Below are 20,752 nucleotides of genomic sequence, written 5' to 3'. Positions count from 1 at the left end.
CTCATTGATTAAAAAATTTGATATTTTTGATATTAATGTCAGGTGACGATTATATATTTTCCAGCCTCAGCAACAACGATGTCACATAATATGGTGACGAATAGTTTCCCTTATGTTCTAAATGACAGTAATTATTATATAAAGCTTTCACGAGATTGATTAGTTTCAAAAATTCTATTTCTTAAATATGTTTATTATGCAGACCTGTGTGAGCTTATATAATTATATATGATGATGTCGGATAAAAGTTATGGAAAATATTATTATTCTTCACCATACCATGGAAGGGAAGTGTTTGGCCACATACGTTTGAATAAAGCCATTCCTACGATATCTTGTGCCGAAAGTTTGGCGTCGAATGAGGCTTTGAAGTAACCGTGTGTACCCAAACTTTCTTTGATGAAACCTGATCTGCCAGATTTTGTGAATAATGGAATAGACTTGAACCATTCAACGTCATCTGCGTTGAAGAACATGTAACGAACAGTGACGACATTCTTGTGGAATCTGAATGGATGACCAGTTAATACAGCTCTCTTTGCTAGAATTCTTGTATGATCAGCATTTAGGAATGAACCTTGGCCAACTAATTCTAGACCCTTTGGATCATTTGGATTCGATTTGAAGAAAATAGCAGGAGATTGTGTGAAATCAACAGGCGCAATACATGTGGCAATGGAGATAGTGTCGTGATGCAAGAATCTTTCATATTTATGAACATTGTTAGAACTATTTGATGCTGAAGAAAATAGCGGCTGAATAGTGTATCTTCTAACACCGTATTGTACAATAAGTGGTTCGTGAGAAGGAACTGGTTCATCGTATGCTTCCCATCTTTCAACAGAGAAATTAACCATAGCATTCTTGTGCTCGTGAGGTAATAAGCTGTAGACAGAAACTAATATTTGGGTTGGGTCAGTAATTTTTTCTAATAAACATTTTGGGAATTGGATGTAAATCTTTATACGATCGCCAGCAATAACTTGTGCAGACTTCTTAGCTTCTTTTAGTAGTCTATTTCTGATATTTTTATAGTCTCCGATTTTTAAAATACGCTTCCATTCAGCTGGAGCATATGGATCTTTTTCATTATAGTTCCATACACAACTGTGCAGATTCTTTAAACCTCTGTATCTCTTCATTCTTTCAATACCTGATTCGGTTGGATTCAATTCGATTTCGTCAGGGAAATCACGATCATCAGATTCTTGTGCTTTGAACTCTCGCCATTGACGTTCTTCTTCTTCTGGGGATAAATCAATAAAATCGTCATCACCAGCTTCGGTTTGTGCGTCAGTTGTTGAGAATGCAACATGATTACTGGCAAGATCATCGGTGTCCATATTCATGTCTTCATCGTATTCGGTTTGTAATTTTTCTACAAGATCTTCCTCTCCAATGTGATCTTCTATTTCATCATCTTCGTCAATGTCGATGACATCATCCAGATACCATTTAGCTTGGTACTCGGAAGTACCCTTTGGAAGTTTCACTTTTTTCGCAGCTGTTTCTCTACCAGGTAAAAACCCATGGTCATCGTATCTTGCGGAAGTTAAATTTTCGTATTCGAAATCGTCATCGTAGTCAGACCATTCTTCGATGTCCAAGTCCTCTAAAGCATATTCTTCTAAAGTTTCTCTTGTAGCTTGGTTTGCTTCAAATTTGTTACTTAGCTCAGCGTCCAACAGTTCGACTTCATCTAGTGTTGTAGTTGAAGGTTTTGGTCCTCGTGTGGAGTTCAAAATTCTTTCGATTCCATTAACTTGGAAATCACCCAACCCTGGAATATGCACTAATCTGTCAGCGTTAAAACCGACACCACGAACAGTACCTTCGATGACCAAGTTACCATTTTCAGAATTTGGATCATTATTATTTTCAACGAAGTCGACTTTTTGAGCAACTAAATAACCTCTATTGTCCCTCCAGCTGACTGGACGTGGATATCTTTGGCATAAAAATCTCAATGCGTTCAATGCTTCGGAGCTTTTCTCTAGGTTGAATATATGGTCCTCATTTGGGAAAAAATGTTTGAAATAACTCTCTAAAGATTGTTTGACATCTAATTGGAACTTCTCCTTCTTGTGAACTTTTGACAAATTTGTAACGACACCGATGTACGATGAAATACCTTGTAACTCTAATGCTCTAATCACTTGTTCACCAAATTCTTGATCGACTTCAGAAGTACCACTCAAACCAAAGACAACGAAATCAGCGACTTTCGCAGAATCTAAAATGTTCAAGAAGTTCGACATATCAGGAACAATAAATTTCAAATTCGTCTTGTATTTGGTAATGAATACATCGTTGACTAATGGAGAGTCATCTTTTTCTGGGATTTCAATGTCGTCACTTTTCACTAGTTTTGAGATGATATCATTTGCACTAATATCTTCAGTTAATAGAATAACTGTGATAATTTTCTCAGCACCATTTTTACCTTCAAATAACTTTCTAATCTCTAAAGTAGATGATATTTTCTTACTTCTCAATTGTTTTGCAGTGTTTTTTCTTTGGAACTTTGTGATAGTCTTAATCATCTTACCATTTGCAATAGTTTTCTCAACTTTACCCTTATACAATCTCTTCAAGGCCCCTTTAGAGGCATGCTTTGATTTAAACGTCTTATGACCGTTCTTAACAGAAGTTCTATGTGAATGACCAGCCATGGTGGGTAAAACAGTATATAATCGCTTGCACGGCTCCAGACAAAAAAGAGAGCAAGAAAGCAAGAAGTATTGTTTATGTAGTAATGATTGCAATTGTGCTATATATATATATAGATATAGATATGTACGATATGGATAGAGATATAGAGGTAGATATGTCTAACTGCACTTAGTATACTATATAGAATACAATAAATTTGCGATGAGCTCTGTTTGCAAAATGGAAAATTTTTTATTTTTCACTTCAGAGATCACAATAGCCCTAAACCCTCCCCGGACCTGAGAGCCCTAATGTGACTGCTGCACCCAGACATCTTTTCTCTTTTTATTTTTATTTTTTTTTTCTATTTTTTAAATTTTTTGGATTTTCCGCGTGGGAAAGTTGCGTCAGTAGCCTAAGCAGCATTATTCAGATCGTCGATACGTTTCTGCACCGATCATTACTGTAAAGCGGTCAAAAGTCACTTTTCAAGAAAACAAAAACAGCGACGAACACCCACTCACATCATCACCAAACTTGTTAATAGACGCACACTACTGAAACTTTTCGATGGGCTGGTAGATAATATCATATATTGTTCACTATCCTGGAGTACCAAGCTCAAATTGTTAACTACCATTTAGTTGCACTGTTCCATTATGTTCTGTCATTGAACTACTCTCAATTACATACATACAATGTTTGAAGTTCATTGATATTTCGTTCTTTCAACCAAGAGGTAAAAAATTATCTTATCTGTAACGTCCTTTGGTGAATCCATCGACTGTTTGATAATTTACAACTTGATGAATCTGATATTCTGCATAGTGAAGGTATCAAGTGTTAGGCATTTATAAAAAGAAGTTCAGTATTTTTTTTAATTGAAGTCTCGTAATTGCTTTGTTCAGTACATAAGATAAGTATAACCATAATTTACAAATAATGTACGTAATAAGATGATGTTGAGAGTTGACACCGTTTGATATGAAGCTATGCAAAAAAATAGGATATTTCTGGAATAACAGATTTGGCTGTAGATTTACGAGGGTCCGCAAGTGATATATATGGATAATGCATGTTGATATGATGATTGCTGAAGTGTAAGAAACTGTTGTCGAGAGAGTGAGGAGGATTTCCCAATAATATATAACCCGAGTGGGAGTATAAATAGGCGTGTGTTTTTTGAACCGGAAAGAAACTCTTGATTGTTTCTTTTCTATTTGCGGTTGCATAGTCATTTCATTATCGATTACAAGAATTCGTCTCAATAAACCAGTTAAATACTATTTGGCATACTTTGTGGAAATACGGTGGCATATATTCAAGTGATTTGTGCGTTTTTTTACTAACAATTTTTTATTATTATTCTCATTACAGATAAAAATGGCTCACGAAAACGTTTGGTTCTCTCACCCAAGAAGATTCGGTAAAGGTTCTCGTCAATGTAGAGTCTGTTCTTCTCACACTGGTTTGATCAGAAAGTACGGTTTAAACATCTGTCGTCAATGTTTCAGAGAAAGAGCTAACGACATCGGTTTCAACAAGTACAGATAAACAACCTCTCTTATTTTATTTAAGAGAGAGTTTTCTCTATAATTAAGTTGAAAGGATTATAATAAGATCGGTATATGTTACGATTGTTTTACATTTGTAGATATAGTTAATATATATATAATCTTTAAGGCATAATCTAATAAATAAAAAGCCATTATCAAATCACTGAGTCAGTATGCATGCTAGGACCTTACCTCAGGTGCTATGTCCTACATATCTAGCCTTGTATTGCTTGTTGGGCATGAGTTAGATAGCTTAGTCTGCATCAACAACCCTACACACTTCCAAATTATGGCACTATTACCCGGCTTGAACTTTTTCTTCACATAAAAAATCGAATTTTATAAAATCATTTAGTATATAAGCAACAAGAATATAAATAATTTACTTAATATTTCTTAATGATATGTCTCACTCTGATCTAACATTTAATTTTTGTTATATTCCTTTTTGATTCTTAATTAATGAAACCGAATCAAAAAATTTATTTTTTTATGGAAACAATGCCACAGTTGGTAAACTGTCTTCTAACAGTAGCTAATTGCCAGTGATTCAGATATAACTGAACACTAGTTTCCTAGATCGATTCGTTTGGACAGGATAGGAAGTCCATTGTTTGTGTGTTGGTGAACTCTAGGAAATTGAGTCCACCAGTGATGAACTTGGGATGTCGTCTGATAGTCTACATTTTATTTTTAAGTTTTTACTATTTATTTTCGATGTATATACGTGATTAATTACTTGCAATTGTTTCCAGGACATCTTGGAACGCACTATTCATTGATGGCGGATGTGCACTAGTGGTAGTCTTGGATAGTGTTGACACTGTCGGTGCATGTTTTGTTTCTTTGAACGTGCAAACTGAACGGCGTTCTTTCTGTCATGCTCTACGGGGCACGTAGAAAAAATTTTTGTTTCATTCCATAATGAAGGAAAGCTCATCTCATCTCATCTCATCTCATCTCATCTTGTTTAATCGCATTGTAAGTCAATTGACATAGTATTTAAATGTCTACTCAGTCCTGGGATATCGGTAGTCAATTTGAATTGCTCCTTGACAATCATACCCCGGAGATATTGCATTAAAAATGGGTAAATCTAAAAAGAGATCAAGAACAACTGCTAACCGTTTGAATCCATTACGAAATGGTAAAAGTAAAAACGGTAACTCAAAATCTGATCTGAATAAAGATAATGCTACTGTAACAAAGAAGATTCAACCGCTGTTGAAACAATTACAATCTGCTGTGCCAAACGATCGTTCCATGGCTCTATCTTCTGTAACTTTATTTGCAGAAGATCCATACATGAGAAAGTTACTATTAAAAGAAAAGCTTGTCCAGATTATATTATCAAGATTGTTAACTGATTCTAACACTGATATCATTGTAGAATCATTTGGTTTGCTGAGAAACTTAGTACTAGAAGAAGGTTACGATATCGCAACTCACCTATGGAGATCGAACATTTGGATTAGTATAACGGACGGTTTTACTAAAGCTCAAAGTTCCTTGAATTCTATAAATTCAGACACTTCAAAAACATCAAAGGAATCTAAAAGAATGCTGTTTGACTACATTGATAATTTATTGTCTTTAATTGTCGCATTGGCTAATGGTTCAGATTCTATATTAGGTGAAATTTTAAATGAAGATAAATTAAATCAATTATTTCAAATTCTCATCGATTTACTAAATTTTGGTTATGATAAAATTCCAGCTAATCTATTTAATACGATTTTAGATTTGATATATGATTTCAGTTCTGAGTCATTTGAATTTATAGAAACAATCTCAAATAACAATGTATTGGGAGAATTTATTAAAGGTTTACCTGAATTAATGAAAACTTCAAAAGATAAAAATACATTTAATGAATTGTCAGTTGTATTAACACAAGGTATATATTTACAATTTTTGGATACTGATATTAACACTAACCAAATTACTGAAATTGTTCAAAATGTTTTGGAGGCCATTAATGATGTTGATTTGAAAAATATTAAAGAAAATCTAGCGGTCTTAGATAATGATGAAGAGTTAGCAAAAGCAGACGATGCTGCAGTTGCAGAAAAGATTAGAGATTATTCTAAGAAACGTAATGAGGCCATGATGCGTTTGCAAAGTATTGAGATAGCTATTGACTTGATCACTGCTGTCATTGAAATAACAGCTACCTTATATGAAGATAAAAGCAGCAACTTGCAAATATCCGACGACTTCATGAAAGTGTTTACTGATATATTACCACATGTTTTCCAAACATTATCAGAAGCATTTACTTCACGTATTCTAATTGCATGGAATAACTTACTGTGGTTATTCATTACTCTTGGTGTTAGCATTTTTGAACTATCCAATAATCAGTTTGATCAATTATGGCACTTTATTATAGATCTAGAAGAGAAACAAAAAGAAGACTTGGGAGTTAAGCTAGGTAGATTAAGTGTCATTTGGGCAATTTTAAAAACTGTTACAGTTAACGATAAAGAAACAATTTCTCAAATTTTAGAGAAATTAAGCATATTTAATAATATGTCATTCATTAATACTATTATAGAAGATTATAAGTCTGCTCCTAAGGAGATTTCTGATATTGAAGAATGTATTGAATTAAAACAAAGATACTGTGGTATTTTAGGGACAATGGCATCTATTCAAGGTCAAATTTCAATCAATGAAATAATTGGTAAGTTCTTATTATCAGAACTAGCATCAAAAGAAACACCAACGGTTTTACTAGTTGAAATAACAAATTTATTATTTGAAATATACCCTGATTCTAATTTTGATTATGACGGTCCGGTTTTCATACAGCAAGGTTTCTTGAACATCTTACGAGACCAGGTTGTTCCAAATTTAAAGGCTCAATTTAAATTTGTTGATAAAAACAAAGATGAACTGTTAAAAGAAAAGTGTACTGAAACTTTTAATAATTTAAACAGTTTCATTAATTACAAAGCTAATGAAAAATGATAACGATGAAGTTTACTCCTTTCATTACAGCATAAGATGAAATGTATAAACCCTATACATTAAATTAATTAATCAACTCTTGATTGTTGACTTAGATATATTTATAGTGTTACAAAAAATTAAATAGTTAAATATTTTGGTCATTATCATTGAAATTTCCTTAGAAACATACTGAACATGTTGAAATATTAACAATAAACCAAATAAATAATTTTATTCTTTCACGAATGCATTCCCGTTGTCAACATTCTATTAGTGTGAGTTATATTTTGTAATTTATTTAGCATATGCTTTTGCTTGAGATGCAACCTTTTTCTGATATTCTTCTTTGTTTTTAGAAAAAGCCCTCCAAGCAGGTTCTTGGGCAGGAGAGTTTGGGTTTGGACTGTCTAGTAAGTCTTGCACACCCAAAACAATCTGTTTCAAGGTAATAGCAGGTCTCCAATCTTGGTCCTCGTTCAAAATACTTAAGCATACAGTGCCTGATGGGTAAATATTAGGATGATAAAAGCCAGCAGGAAATTTCACCTTGGGTGGTTTTGATGGATATTCATCAGGGTATTCAATGCTTATAGGATAAACTGCATCAGCCCACAAAGTACCGGCCTTACCAGGAATACCGGCCTCCCAGTGTTGTAGATCCATTGTACCATCAGCCTTCTTCAAAGGTTTGGCAAAAAAGCTGAAAGGATGGTCTTTCCTCCACTTCTTTCTTTCTTCTTGTAAACGTTGTAAACAAAGACTGCTCATGTTTCTATTTTTGTGTATCGTTTGTGATCAATGGTCACAATTCATGTTTTTTCAACAATGTAAGCCAAATGTTGGTAATTTATTGTTAATAATCATTTTTAAACCTACAACTTGTAACTTTTATTTATTAAATTCTAAATCAAATTGCTCTGAATAATTTATTTTACCGATCTATCGAAAAAATTGGGAAAAATGAATACATTTAGATTAAGATCACCTTATACAATTTTAATTAATTGATTAATCAGGGTTCATTTGTATAAACTAATGAAACGTTATATGGTAGGTATGATAGTGTATATGCCATGATTTAGTGTTCAGGTTTTGCTGATAAAAATATAACATAGAACCGAGGATAGGATAAAAGACTATGACTGACCAGGACTATGATGACTTTGATGACTTAGATGATTTACTGGATGAGGACCCATCCAAGTTATATCTTTCTGAAGAATCAGATATTAAAAAGAATTCTGAAGCCTTGGATGATCCTGTTAAAACTGATGCTACTGGAGACTCAAGTACTGACACTGGAAAGGCATCAGATACCTCTCAGGAACTGAAAACTATGGTAGAGCAGTTGCAAAGTGAATTTAATGGTTTAATGGTGAAGGATCCAAATAACCTTAATGAAGAAATTGTAGATAGCTTCAAGGAACTGATGGGAATGTTGAACAATACTACAGCACGTTCTGGAACTTTAGATAAAGACGGTAGCAACAGTTCAGGTACAGACAGTAAACAGTCTGTAATGAATAACGGTGATTTCAAAAACATCGTCCAGTCAACTTTACATAAAATTAGAGAGAATGGCAATAACGTCGATGATGAAATAAAAGAAGAGAAAAAGAAAGCAACAGAGGCTGGTATGAATAACCCAAATATTATTCAAGATACTTTATTAAATAAAATGTTTTCAGAACTGACGGCTTCAGGAATGGATGAGAATATTGATGACACAATTTTGAAACTATTAACCGAGATGTCTAACAAAGATATAATCTATCAACCAATGAAAGATTTATATGAAGAGTATGAGGAGTTTTTTGAAGAGTATGGTAAATTCGAGGTAGGTACAGAGAAGGATGACATCAAAATCATACCAGCTGAACAAATGGCCAGATATAGAAACCAGATGGAAGTAGTGAAAAACCTAATAGCCTTATTGGAATTGGATGATTTCAATGACACCACGCATAAATCCCAAGTTAGTGACTTCTTAGATGAACTGGAGAGGCTGGGAGAATCTCCAATGTCTAGTAAATTCATGAAAGACCTAAAAGGCGACACAACGAAAAGCAGCAACGATACTTCTTTACCAGATCTAGATAAATTAGACCTTGAAAATATTGATTTGAAGGATATAGAGAAAGAAATGCAAGAGTCTTGTCCTCAACAATAAACTCACTTGCTAGCATATCTCTATGTGCAGAGAGATAATACAGTAATTTGTCTGTAATCTTAGTATATATATAAATACAATATAAATATGAACAGATATTCACCTTTCTAGATAACTCGGATTCCAATGTGCAATCGATTGTTAACTACATTTAGATATTAATAATTTCGAAAAGTGTCCCCTTTATATACAACGTTATCTTTTAACCGCCGAGCTTTTCAGTTTTTCTGCCTATATAAACTGACTGATAAGAGATAAGTTTAAGTATATAAAGAACAGACATTGTGGTTTCGACTGCATACTAGAGATAGTACAGTTTATTTCATTGTGAGAACGGCGAGGGAGTTGTAACGGTTGTTTGTGCAAGAGCTAGCTATCATGTTTGATCAATGGTTTGTTTATTGCGGTGTCTGCTATCGAAGAAGCTCGGCAGAAGATCCTTTGTTATTGACCTCATGTGCTCATATATTATGTTCTCAACATTGGAACAGCTCTTTTAATTCATGTTCAATTTGTCAAGCAGTCGATATTTCGGTGATTGAATTAGCAGAAGGCAGACGTATGCCACCAGATATTATGGCGTTTTTTCAACCTTTTAATCAATTGTTGGAAACGGTGTATAATGTGTCACAGTTTCAAACAATTGGCTTAGTTAATCAATGTAAGCATTTTCAAGAATATGTTATAAAGCTACAAGCTACTTGTTCGAAGCAAAGACAGATTTTGTATCAAACTAAAGCTGAAATAGACAGCATTCCTAAGCTCAGACAAAAAATTAAATTTTTGGAGAGTGAACTAGAAAATGAGAGGATGTTAAAGTCAAATAGAGGAACTAAACGTAATATAACAAATAATGGTACTAACAATAATAATAAGATGAATTTCTTGACATCCAGTTCTAAAGATTCGTTCAGGCACCATTCATTAAAACGTTCCGAATCTCATGGGTTTTTAAGAGGTTCTAATAATATGAGTCGAAATCCACCCCCAACTGTTGATCTAACAATTGATGATGATAATAATGCAGATGAAATATTTTTAAAGAAACTGAAAAAAAATGCAAATAGCTTAAATACTTCATCCTTCCCCAAAACACCAGATATAGTAGCAGAATCGACCCAGATTTCCGAATCATTTACAAAAGATTCTATGAATGGAAGTAGTGATCCAATGGGTTCTTTACTTCAACGAAGATCAAGTAAAGAAGCAGAGTCATCGATTACCAATACTACTGACACTAAACAGAAAGTAAAGTTACCAGCAGCATTGGAAAAACTAAGAATAATTAAAAGAAGTAACACGACAACTGTCATACCTTCTAGAACTCCAACGGATGATATAAAAAAAGGAATTATTAATCATATGAAAAGTAGTGGTCATTTTAATAGAAGGGAGTTAAGTAGAGGCAGATCAAGTTTTTCAAGTCAAAGAAGAAATGCCTCTTCCCAGCAAGTATTAAGCAAGTTTTCAAGAAAGTGATAATAATAAAAAATCAGATAAACATATTTTATTCAAAGTTTCTCAAACATCTAAGCAATTTATATACCTCTCGCCGTTGATGATACCGTCTGTTATAATAATAAATCTTTTAGAAATACCTTTTGCTTTTATCTTCTCTTGTAAAAGTTTAATGACTGCAACTTCAGAATAGGAAATACCACCAATGAAAACTAAAATTGAAATGTTATAATGCCCTTTTTTATTGTTGTTCTTCTTTAATGGTTTTGTTATTTCTTTAGTTACAGGATTCCAAATAATTGACTCTGCAATATTCGAATTACCGTATACTTGCTCTAATAATTCATCTGTCTTTGCTAAATTTGGAATTTCAGACACCATGAATGGTTGATGGGAGGAATACGATTTGCTCAAGGTTGTTCTGTCATGTAACATTTGAATAAGTCTATAAAATAATGGAACGACACCGCAGTATGCAAAGGTGGGTTCATTCGACTGAAGAATTTGTTCTGAGATGTCAACTAACGCATCATTACCATCATCTGGAAATGTGTCAAAAATGGTTGATATTAATTTGTACTCTTTATTCCATAGTGCCTTGACATCAGAGTTATTATTAAATAATTGTGGATATTTTTTTGCATTAGTAAGTTGTGATTTACTAACAAATAAACCTGTCTCTGCAAGTTTTTCGAGTAAAAAGCAAATTTCTATACCATATGTGTCAATAAGTTCAGATTTTATTGTTGAATAATAACTATCTTTAATACCTCCATGGCACAATGAAATAATACATAACAGCCTAATAATATGTTTTCTATTGACTGAATTTTCATATATTATTTCTAAAATAACCTCACAGCTGTTTGAGTGATCTATATTATTTAATAAAATATCCTGTTCTAGGTCTAAAAGCTTTTTAAAGTTTAAAGTTTCATTATTCTCGACATCATCTAAGACTTCAGAACATAAATTAGTATGCTCTTTTAGATATTTTTGCTGTTCTTGCAATGAACCTAATGAATCAACAAATTTCTTAATTTCACCTACCGTTTCAGCTTGATGTCTTGAGTCATATTGTGCCTGTAGATCCTTAGCTAATTTGTTTAGCATAGGGCCTAGAGTACCAAAATTGGAAAACTTTAAGTTCTGCCAATTAGAATCCTTGATGTAGTCAAATTTAATGTCCTTACCTTTAATTTTACCATCTGATCCTAAACTATATATATCGTCGATTATCCCCGAATAAGTTAATTGAGTTAGTAATGGGGTCAAGGGATCAATGGATCTTTCAAAAATCAGCAAATCTGTTTCAATTAAACTATTATTTCCAGAATATAAAGTTTCAACTATGAATTCATCTGTTGTGTCTCTTTGGCTTTCAATACGCTGCTTTAAAATATATACCATGCTTTTCGAAAGATCACCAAATGCAACTGAATGTGTAATGTTTGTGTTAGTCTGTTTCAGAATTGATTGAAGTGCATTGATCATATTATCCTTTAAGATATTCTTAGTTGCCTTATTCATAGAAGATATTTTGGGAGTATATAAACTTTCATTTTTGTCATTGAACAATACATCACATATCAATAAATTATCATCAATATGTGGAATTGGTAAAATTTCCCATGGTTTAAGGTTAATTTGTGATGCAGGAGTAGTTTCTAATAGTTGCTGTTCAATAAAATGGTGTATTTTGACCTCTTCATTAATTTCAATCGATAATAGATTATTTGAATTTTGAGTTTCCCATGAGACAAAAATAACATTAACAATTGGTAAATTATTGAGTTTTAAATAAGCATGCAAATCACTATTTAATTTCAGTTCCAATCTAATGTCAATTAAAAACAGCAAATCCAATCCTGGAACAGCAGATAATACATCTGTTATATCATTTCCCACATTATTCTTTATCGTTACTATCTTCTGCACCCTTGTATTCTCAGTCAACTCAGAAAACGTAAGCAAAGAGTTTAGATAAGGAAGAACATTATCTTGAACAACTAATAACTGCCCTTGTGAATTGAACCCTGAAAGAGTATTATATAGTCTCCTTTTAACGACTTTCGAAAATGATCTAATGTTGCTACTCAGATTCATTATTATTTTATCCTATTATAACCAAACAAACGTAAATTCTTCTGTTATATAACTTTCCAAAACACCAAAACAAAGTCGATGTCCATTCTCAACTCAAGATTCACTATATATTCAATTAAAAATGTATTTAGCTTCTATCAATTGCATCTTTTTATAATGTACACTTTTTTCGAAGTGCCCTTGAATTATTCAATATGTCGGCATCACTTAAAGCTGTATCTAAGAGAAATTGTTGGTGTTACAAGATGGATGCCCTTTGAATGTTATGGGTTGCTAAACTAATAAGATCAGTGAAGTGTACAGAAAGTGGTTAGTTAAATACGAGAAATTTGTGTATTTGGGTATTTTCTGTTTATATGTATACTAAATATGTAAGTAGTTATGCAGCTAGTGTGGTGTGGCACTCTTTTGATGATTGCAGTCAGTCTACCTAAATCGAAGCACCGCTACGAGATGCAAACTCTTGGTAGTATTCCAACATTTCTGGTGTGATGCCCCTGGCAATTCCCTGTAATGCTTTCTCAAAATGTTCTGGCGTTACAAAATCAGTGTCTATATTTTCCATTATTGCTGCTAAACCAGCCTCTTGGCATAATAGCACAACTTCTGCACCTGAGCAACCATCTGTTCTTCTTGCAAGTTCTTCCAGATCAATGTTTGCTTTCTCCACCTGAAAGTTTTTAGTATTGTTCTTTAAAATCTGTAATCTGGCGTCGTAAGTTGGTGGTGCTACATAGATGTGTCTGTCCAATCTACCAGGTCTTAGTAGCGCTGGGTCGATCTCATCGGGTCTATTCGTCGCAGCAACAATCACTACACCTTTCAGATCTTCTACACCATCAATTTCATTAAGTAATGATGTCAATACATGACTGGCTGCCGAAGAGGAAGATCCACCATCTCTATCAGGAGAAAGGGCATCGATCTCATCAAAGAAAATTATACTTGGTGATGCAGACCTAGCTTTCCTAAATATTTCTCTAATGGCACGTTCAGATTCACCAACGTATTTATTAAATATTTCTGGTCCTTTGACCGCTAAAAAGTTTATACCAGACTCTGTTGCCAAAGCTTTGGCTGTCAACGTTTTTGAACAACCTGGTGGACCATACAGCAAGACACCCTTTGGTGCAGATACTCCTAATCTATCAAAGGTGTCGGCAGCTTCTAATGGCAATTGAATCATTTCCTTCATTTTTCTTTTTAATTCTTCTTGACCACCGATGTCTGACCAGTATACTTTAGGCATCTCCAAAAAGATTTCCCTCATTGCACTTGGTCTAATTTCAAGCATGGCATCTTCAACATCATTGACTGTTATCTTTAACGAATCGCTAGACATATCAGAAGCAGTCTTCAGACCTCTTTGGATAGTTTTCATTACAGATTCTCTACACAATGCCGTCAAATCTGCACCAACGTAACCGTGAGTCTTAGCAGCAATAACTTTAATATCTTCATCTGAAAGATTGTGACGTTTAGGAGACATTTTGCTGAATTGTTTACTTAATATATCCAAACGACCTTCAACATCAGGGATACCAATTTCTACTTCTTGGTCGAATCTGCCTGGCCTTCTTAAAGCTGGGTCGACTGAGTTAGGTCTGTTTGTTGCAGCGACAACAACAACCTTACCAGACCCGTTCATACCATCCATCAATGTCAAAAGGGTAGCAACTACTCTGCTTTCTGCTTCTCCAGAATCATCATTTGTTCTATTTGGCGCAATTGAATCGATTTCATCTATGAATATGATTGATGGTTGGTACTTTTGTGCTTCCCTGAAAATATCTCTTAACGTATTTTCTGTATCACCAAGGTATTTCGATACAATTGAAGGACCATCAATTGTCAATACATGAGCATCACTGCTACTGGCAACACATCTCAGTAACATTGTCTTACCTGTACCTGGTGGACCGTGTAGTAAAATACCTCTTGGTGGTGTAATACCGAAATCAGCAAATAGTTGACTCTGGTTTAAAGGAAGCTCAACAGCATTTCTCAAAACTTCAATTTCTTTAGATAATGCACCAACTGAGTTATAGGACACAGCCATTGGTAAATTATACTTTGATGATGCATTTGCAGAATTGCTAAATAATAACCTAGAAGAGTCCTTCCTGAAGATACTTGGTGGGCAGACAAATTGAGTGGATTCTATTAAATGTTGGTCTTCTAACGTAATTGATCTAACATCTGGAACGCTGTCATCTATAGTCTCTGTAATAACTATGTCTATTGCTTCTTCTTCACTTACTTTGAAATTTTCGAACACCATACCTGGCATGATAAGACCGCAATTTTGCAACAATTTTGCAACCTTCTTTCGAGTGTCAGCTTCAGTTATCTCGATGTGTTGTCTTGTACCAACGGTTACACTAACTGTATAAGGTGGTTGCTTATCAATTTTCATTAATTCTAAACGGTCACCCAGAATAATGTTAGATACAGATCTCAATTGTTTGGATAACATAATCACATTAGCTGGTTGATTTTTTTCATCACCATTTTTGGCAATTGCAGCAACACCGTTCATACCTTGTTTACAGATCACACATATCGAACCTGAACTAATTTCCAGTTCTTTCAACACAGATGGATGGATTAAAGCAGTGGCAATATTTTCGTCTTTCACAACACCAGGATATGGTCTGGTAATAAACTCACTTGGTAGTTTGAACTTTGGAGCTTTAACTGTCTGTCCAGAAGGTGTTGCAGCTTTCTTTTTCCCAGATGACGAAGAAGTTTTTGGAGCCATTTTTTTAGTCAGATTTCTATAAGCTAGTGCCCTTCAATAAGTTGAAACAAACAAAACTAAAGAAGTTAACAAAGCCACTCAAACCAATAAAAGACTAATATCTATGGCAGGCAGTTATATCAATGCCCATCACATCATATAAGACTGAGTCAGGCAGAAATAAATTAATTTGCATCTTCTCATCTCATCTCATCTCATCTCATTTTTCAGTTCTTAAAGGTTTTAAGGCCTACGATGAAAAAAAGTGACAGTAATTATGTTAAAATGTTGCCTACAATTAAAGAAAGTTGTAGTGGTTGAAGATGGAGGTTAATTGACTCAAATGTATGGTATATTATATGTACAGTGGTGTATTTAAATATATATAATACTGATTATTGAAGAACGCTGTATTTTTTTTGGTTTTATGCGGCTGGGAAGGAGCTGCTCTTGTGCTTTGGCAAGAAGACAAATGAATCATCAACTTTTCCGAAGAAGAGCTCACTGACTTTGATCCAGTCTTGGACGTTAGTTCCTCCTAATAGAGTCTCTAAATCGTCTCTACCTTTCCAAGATGGTGGTCTTTCGTTCAACTTAACCGGAAATCTCTCACAGATACCCATCGGGATGTAACGATGGAAGAAAGACATGAATTCACAGAAGAATCTACGAGATTGTGAAATACCGTACTCATCGGTACCCCAATGATCCATGGCAAATTTAGCATAGTCTTTTAGAATTTCAAGTCTTTCAGTGCTTGACTTGTCTATGTACTGTTGAGAATCGATTTCTTCAAAGATCCATGGTTTGATTAATGCACCACGCGCAACCATGATAGAATCTATATTATGATCGTTTTGTAAAATGTTTGTCCAATCTTCAAAGTTGTAGATATCACCGTTACCGACAAATTGTATTCTGGTCTTACCGTCACGGGATTCTTTACCTTGTGGGCTCTCTGCGAACTCGGATTCAGCCTCTCTAAGTGATTTAGCAACTTTAGAGATATAGTCCCAGTCTGCCGATCTTGTATATCTTTGTTGTCTAGATCTACCATGTAAAGTAATAGCAGCTACATCGGTTTCAAATACTAATCTCTTAACCAAAGTATCAGCAATTGGATGGGAATCCTTTGTGCCCGTACGGATTTTCACAGAAATTGGAACATCATTGGAAACATAGTTCATAGCATTTAAACATCTTATCATACGAGCAGCATTGTCTAATAGTGCACTACCAGAACCTTGCTTATACAGCAAGTCGATTGGACAACCAGAATTTAGATTTATTTCACTGATGTTAGAACAGTTGGTAGATAATGCTTCAGCAGCCTTAGCAGCTTGCCAAGCCTTGGAACAGGCAATCTGGACACCAAACCCTGGGTACTCAGAGACATGAGCCTTTGGTAAGGCCCATTCTGAGTTGGTACCTTGGATCAATGGAGTAGCCAAAGCCATCTCAGAGTAAGTGATATCAGCACCAAGTTTTTTCATCAAACGACGGTATGGAAGATTTCCGACAGTTGTTAGTGGAGAAACAATCTTTTTACCACGGAAGTCTAACGTCTTCTTTTCTTGGGCAAAGTATCTTGTATCTTTGTATTGTAAGTAGAGTTCACGTTGCTTTTCCCTCCTCTCGTTCAACTCCTTTTCCCTTTCCACGATTTGTGGAGCATCAGTTGCAGGTTTGCTCTCTTCATCTTTCTTATCGCCTTCTTTGTTGGCAGAAGGTTGATTTATTCTATCTCTAGCTTCTTGTTGTATAGAATCGATGATATCTAAGATATGTGCTGTTTTTGTGAATGGGAATTTTCTCTTGATCAGGTCAAACTTCTGGTCGCCGGAGATAATGTTGACTTCGTGATTGGCATCCCATAGCTTCTTACGTTCATCCTCAGTTCCTCTCTTGAACAATTCCATATGATCCTTATCGTAATGAGAGGATAAAAATTTACATTTGAAACCCATTGGACAGTATCCCAACGTCTCAAAAACAGGGCAAGTAGGAAATGCCTCTGACACGATTTCAGGCTTCTTACTGTCCAAATATTCTTGGATATTATGCACAAATCTACAGTTGTCGCCGAAAGCACATACCGGACCTGCCGCACCCTCCGCAGTTGGATCACCTTGGATGTACTTAGGACACAGCTGCTTGGCCTCTTTCACTTGCCTTAGATCTCTGTTCTTATTCTGACCACGATCTTTCTTGTTTCTTCCCTTTCCTTTACCCTTTCTTCTACCATCACCTTGAGCTTCAAGACCAGGACGGTCTTCCGCACCTGCCTCTTCCTCATCATTGTACTCTGCAATGGACCTACTACTTCCACTGTCCACAAGTATGTACTCCTTCTTCAAGTATGCCACACCTTTCTCCCTGGTGTCATTTGCTTGTCTCTTCAAATCAGGCTCGCCGTGAGCCTCTAAACCATGCTTCACACCAGACATTTCTTTGTTCTTGGCTGTCGCTGACTCCCTAGTTGCTCTGTGAAATCTGCCGACTCTCAAGAGGACACAATTGTAAACAAACGTCCGCCCTACTCTTTATATACAACTGAGCAATGTCACTGTCCACTTCTGTTCAGCTCATCGCAACTTTGAAAAATTTCAAGTTACCCGGACTCGTGCAAAAGTGATCACAAACAGAATCGAGCCATTGAATTCCATCATTTAACGTTGTGGTAAGAGTGTTGAGGTTACTTGGGAATGGGGAAGATTCCTGATGGGTTAGTAATACTTAATGAGTTGAATGGTTAGTCTGCTTATTGTATTTACTGGGTGGGTGGTAATATTATAAAGTCATATTTATTTTATTTAAGGTTTTGGTTTGCCTTAAGAGACCAATAAGTTCGAAAAATAACTATACACAGGTACAGATTGGTTAAGCGAGAGATAGCATCGTCTGTATTATTATTGTGCTGGTATATTGGAACACAGGTTGTCTGACCATATTGTTGTTGATTAACTGGAAGAGTGGTGCAATCAAGACGGGTTAGTTTTGCTTGTATTTTTCCTCTCGTGATTGTGGTATAATAATCCTGTTCAAGAATTTGTGTGTGTGTGTGAACAGTACATGAGTCAGAAACTTTTTGGTAACTAATAATCATTCAGGTCTATAACGAACATTGGTTACAAGAGTTATTTATTATTTGTTCTGATCTAATTTGGTGCGTTTAAAGGAAACTCTGTAATACACATATATATATTTGTTCTCCATGTTTTCACCAAGTGTGACTATGCAAGAGAACTTTATCGAATCAAACGATAGAAAAGGCTCAGTTAGGTTGGATGCTGCCTCTGCAAGGGCAGATTTCTCCAAGGAGTCTTCACAGCATGGAAATAGTGGGGATGTGGAGAAGAGTAGCTCCAACAGCGGGAATCTTGACTTATTTCAAGGAGGCGGTGCCAATCAGATAAATCTCAACATTCCTTCGAATATCTCGAAGTTGCGGAGGGATTCAGTGGCGCATTTACAAGGTGTTGGAGGTGTCTCGTGGGGTTCGCTCGCGATAGGATCCTGGTTGAAAGATGAAGTTGCATTCCATACAACATTGAAACAGTCAAGAGATCATGATGCCGCCTTGCATTACAATTCCGCGTCACGTGATAATCAACTACATATAAGAAGGCTGTCGCAAATTGATGGTGGGGCAACCACTGGTAATAACTTGAATATCAATGTCAATGGCAACGCTACTGGTTACGGGAGTCCCGTAGGATTATTCAATGCTACGTCTCCTCCTATCGCGTACAGCTCGTACCTACCTAATCTAGAAAAGCAATATTGTAAAGATTATTCATGTTGTGGGTTATCATTACCAAGTCTACATGATCTACTAAGGCATTATGAAGAAGCACATATATCTATTTCCCCAAGAACGTTTGGTAATAACATGAATGTCAGTGTAAATTTAAGAAACAGCATGGCATCCCAAAAGAAAAATGGCTTGAAGACAAACGATATTGGTGTCACTAAACAGAGCCTTCCTTCTCACAATATAATTAGACAAGAGCTTAGTGATCCCAGTATAAATGTTAGTTTAGCCCAATCTCCCTTTTCATCTCATAATACTAACCAGCCAATACATTATCAACCTTCGGAGCAGCATAGAAACTCTAACGTTCCTTATTTATACTTGAATGGTGGTTCAGTTGGTGCAGTATCTACAAATGACGTCTTTTTAACTCAAAAGTTGAAAAGAACACAAGAGAGTAAAAAAATTCCAAATGCTGATAATAGTAATATAGCAGATATTTCATCTATCGGAAAGATACCAAATACTAAATCTAGTGGAAATACTAGTAACATGCCTTATACAGAAAATGATTTCATTCTCAATAACTACGGTGCAAAGGAATCTGGAAAGCAACAGATGTTTATGTCAATCTCTGGTAATCAAATCGCAGTTTCATCAGAACAATTGCAAATCTCTATGGGTGATATAGGCCAAGGCAATAATGATCCAAGTATGTTACTGCACCGACAAACAAATGATGATGATACAAGATATGATGATGATGCCGATGGAGATGGGGATGAGGACGAAGACGAAGACGACGAAGATGATGACGAAGATGATGACGAATTTTCAAATAATATTGCATTTGCCAAGACATCCCATAGAGATTCTACAAATCAAGTAGGTTATATAGACGATCCAGCAAGAAGGCTATACGTTATGGACCATGAAGAGGATAAACCTTTCAAGTGTCCGGTCATCGGTTGTGGCAAAACATACAAGAATCAAAATGGTTTAAAGTACCATAAACTACATGGGCATCAAAATCAAAAATTGCATGAAAACCCGGATGGTACCATCAGTGTTATTGACCCACATTCAAATGAACCATATTTGGATGGGATCGGGGATGAAAAAGATAAACCTTATCGCTGTGAAGTTTGCGGTAAACGTTATAAGAATTTAAATGGTTTAAAATACCATAGAGGTCATTCGACACATTAGCAGTATGTGGAATAAATTTATTATTTATTAATGAAGTCTCAGGTGATTAAAAAAAAGAGACAATAATGCTCACAATAGCAATATTAAAACCTGTAACGAAGACATACAGTTTACAATAACAAAATAAAATGATAATATAGATAAATATATTA

The 20,752-nt window shown here is 35.0% G+C and overlaps 10 protein-coding genes across 10 annotated transcripts; 5 read left to right on the top strand and 5 right to left on the bottom strand.

Annotated features, from left to right (window-relative positions):
• Positions 1-263: 263 nt before the first annotated feature.
• Positions 264-2,672, bottom strand: TSR1 (small subunit rRNA maturation protein TSR1; the record flags this gene model as incomplete). The annotated part of the gene is made up of 1 exon (XM_003684138.1): positions 264-2,672. One exon carries the CDS (start codon positions 2,670-2,672, stop codon positions 264-266), a length of 2,409 nt encoding a protein of 802 aa, XP_003684186.1.
• Positions 2,673-4,035: 1,363 nt separating this feature from the next.
• Positions 4,036-4,206, top strand: TPHA0B00790 (40S ribosomal protein uS14; the record flags this gene model as incomplete). Its single annotated transcript, XM_003684137.1, has 1 exon — positions 4,036-4,206. The coding sequence occupies one exon, from the start codon at positions 4,036-4,038 to the stop codon at positions 4,204-4,206; it is 171 nt and encodes a 56-aa protein (XP_003684185.1).
• Positions 4,207-5,294: 1,088 nt separating this feature from the next.
• Positions 5,295-7,181, top strand: SYO1 (Syo1p; the record flags this gene model as incomplete). Its single annotated transcript, XM_003684136.1, has 1 exon — positions 5,295-7,181. One exon carries the CDS (start codon positions 5,295-5,297, stop codon positions 7,179-7,181), a length of 1,887 nt encoding a protein of 628 aa, XP_003684184.1.
• A 276-nt stretch (positions 7,182-7,457) lies between these two features.
• Positions 7,458-7,931, bottom strand: UBC9 (E2 SUMO-conjugating protein UBC9; the record flags this gene model as incomplete). The annotated part of the gene is made up of 1 exon (XM_003684135.1): positions 7,458-7,931. The coding sequence occupies one exon, from the start codon at positions 7,929-7,931 to the stop codon at positions 7,458-7,460; it is 474 nt and encodes a 157-aa protein (XP_003684183.1).
• A 370-nt stretch (positions 7,932-8,301) lies between these two features.
• On the top strand, positions 8,302-9,333 carry PEX19 (Pex19p; the record flags this gene model as incomplete). The annotated part of the gene is made up of 1 exon (XM_003684134.1): positions 8,302-9,333. The coding sequence occupies one exon, from the start codon at positions 8,302-8,304 to the stop codon at positions 9,331-9,333; it is 1,032 nt and encodes a 343-aa protein (XP_003684182.1).
• Positions 9,334-9,711: 378 nt separating this feature from the next.
• Positions 9,712-10,812, top strand: CST9 (SUMO ligase CST9; the record flags this gene model as incomplete). Its single annotated transcript, XM_003684133.1, has 1 exon — positions 9,712-10,812. One exon carries the CDS (start codon positions 9,712-9,714, stop codon positions 10,810-10,812), a length of 1,101 nt encoding a protein of 366 aa, XP_003684181.1.
• Positions 10,813-10,854: 42 nt separating this feature from the next.
• On the bottom strand, positions 10,855-12,897 carry VPS33 (tethering complex ATP-binding subunit VPS33; the record flags this gene model as incomplete). The annotated part of the gene is made up of 1 exon (XM_003684132.1): positions 10,855-12,897. One exon carries the CDS (start codon positions 12,895-12,897, stop codon positions 10,855-10,857), a length of 2,043 nt encoding a protein of 680 aa, XP_003684180.1.
• A 430-nt stretch (positions 12,898-13,327) lies between these two features.
• AFG2 (AAA family ATPase AFG2) lies at positions 13,328-15,658 on the bottom strand (the record flags this gene model as incomplete). Its single annotated transcript, XM_003684131.1, has 1 exon — positions 13,328-15,658. The coding sequence occupies one exon, from the start codon at positions 15,656-15,658 to the stop codon at positions 13,328-13,330; it is 2,331 nt and encodes a 776-aa protein (XP_003684179.1).
• A 404-nt stretch (positions 15,659-16,062) lies between these two features.
• On the bottom strand, positions 16,063-18,084 carry DUS3 (tRNA dihydrouridine synthase DUS3; the record flags this gene model as incomplete). Its single annotated transcript, XM_003684130.1, has 1 exon — positions 16,063-18,084. The coding sequence occupies one exon, from the start codon at positions 18,082-18,084 to the stop codon at positions 16,063-16,065; it is 2,022 nt and encodes a 673-aa protein (XP_003684178.1).
• Positions 18,085-18,851: 767 nt separating this feature from the next.
• On the top strand, positions 18,852-20,600 carry TPHA0B00710 (uncharacterized protein; the record flags this gene model as incomplete). Its single annotated transcript, XM_003684129.1, has 1 exon — positions 18,852-20,600. The coding sequence occupies one exon, from the start codon at positions 18,852-18,854 to the stop codon at positions 20,598-20,600; it is 1,749 nt and encodes a 582-aa protein (XP_003684177.1).
• Positions 20,601-20,752: the final 152 nt, after the last annotated feature.

Source organism: Tetrapisispora phaffii, chromosome 2 (genome assembly GCF_000236905.1).
Source record: "Tetrapisispora phaffii CBS 4417 chromosome 2, complete genome".
NCBI lineage: Eukaryota > Fungi > Ascomycota > Saccharomycetes > Saccharomycetales > Saccharomycetaceae > Tetrapisispora > Tetrapisispora phaffii.
Note: the sequence above shows the minus strand (reverse complement) of the source record. Positions and strands in the feature narration are given on the sequence as shown.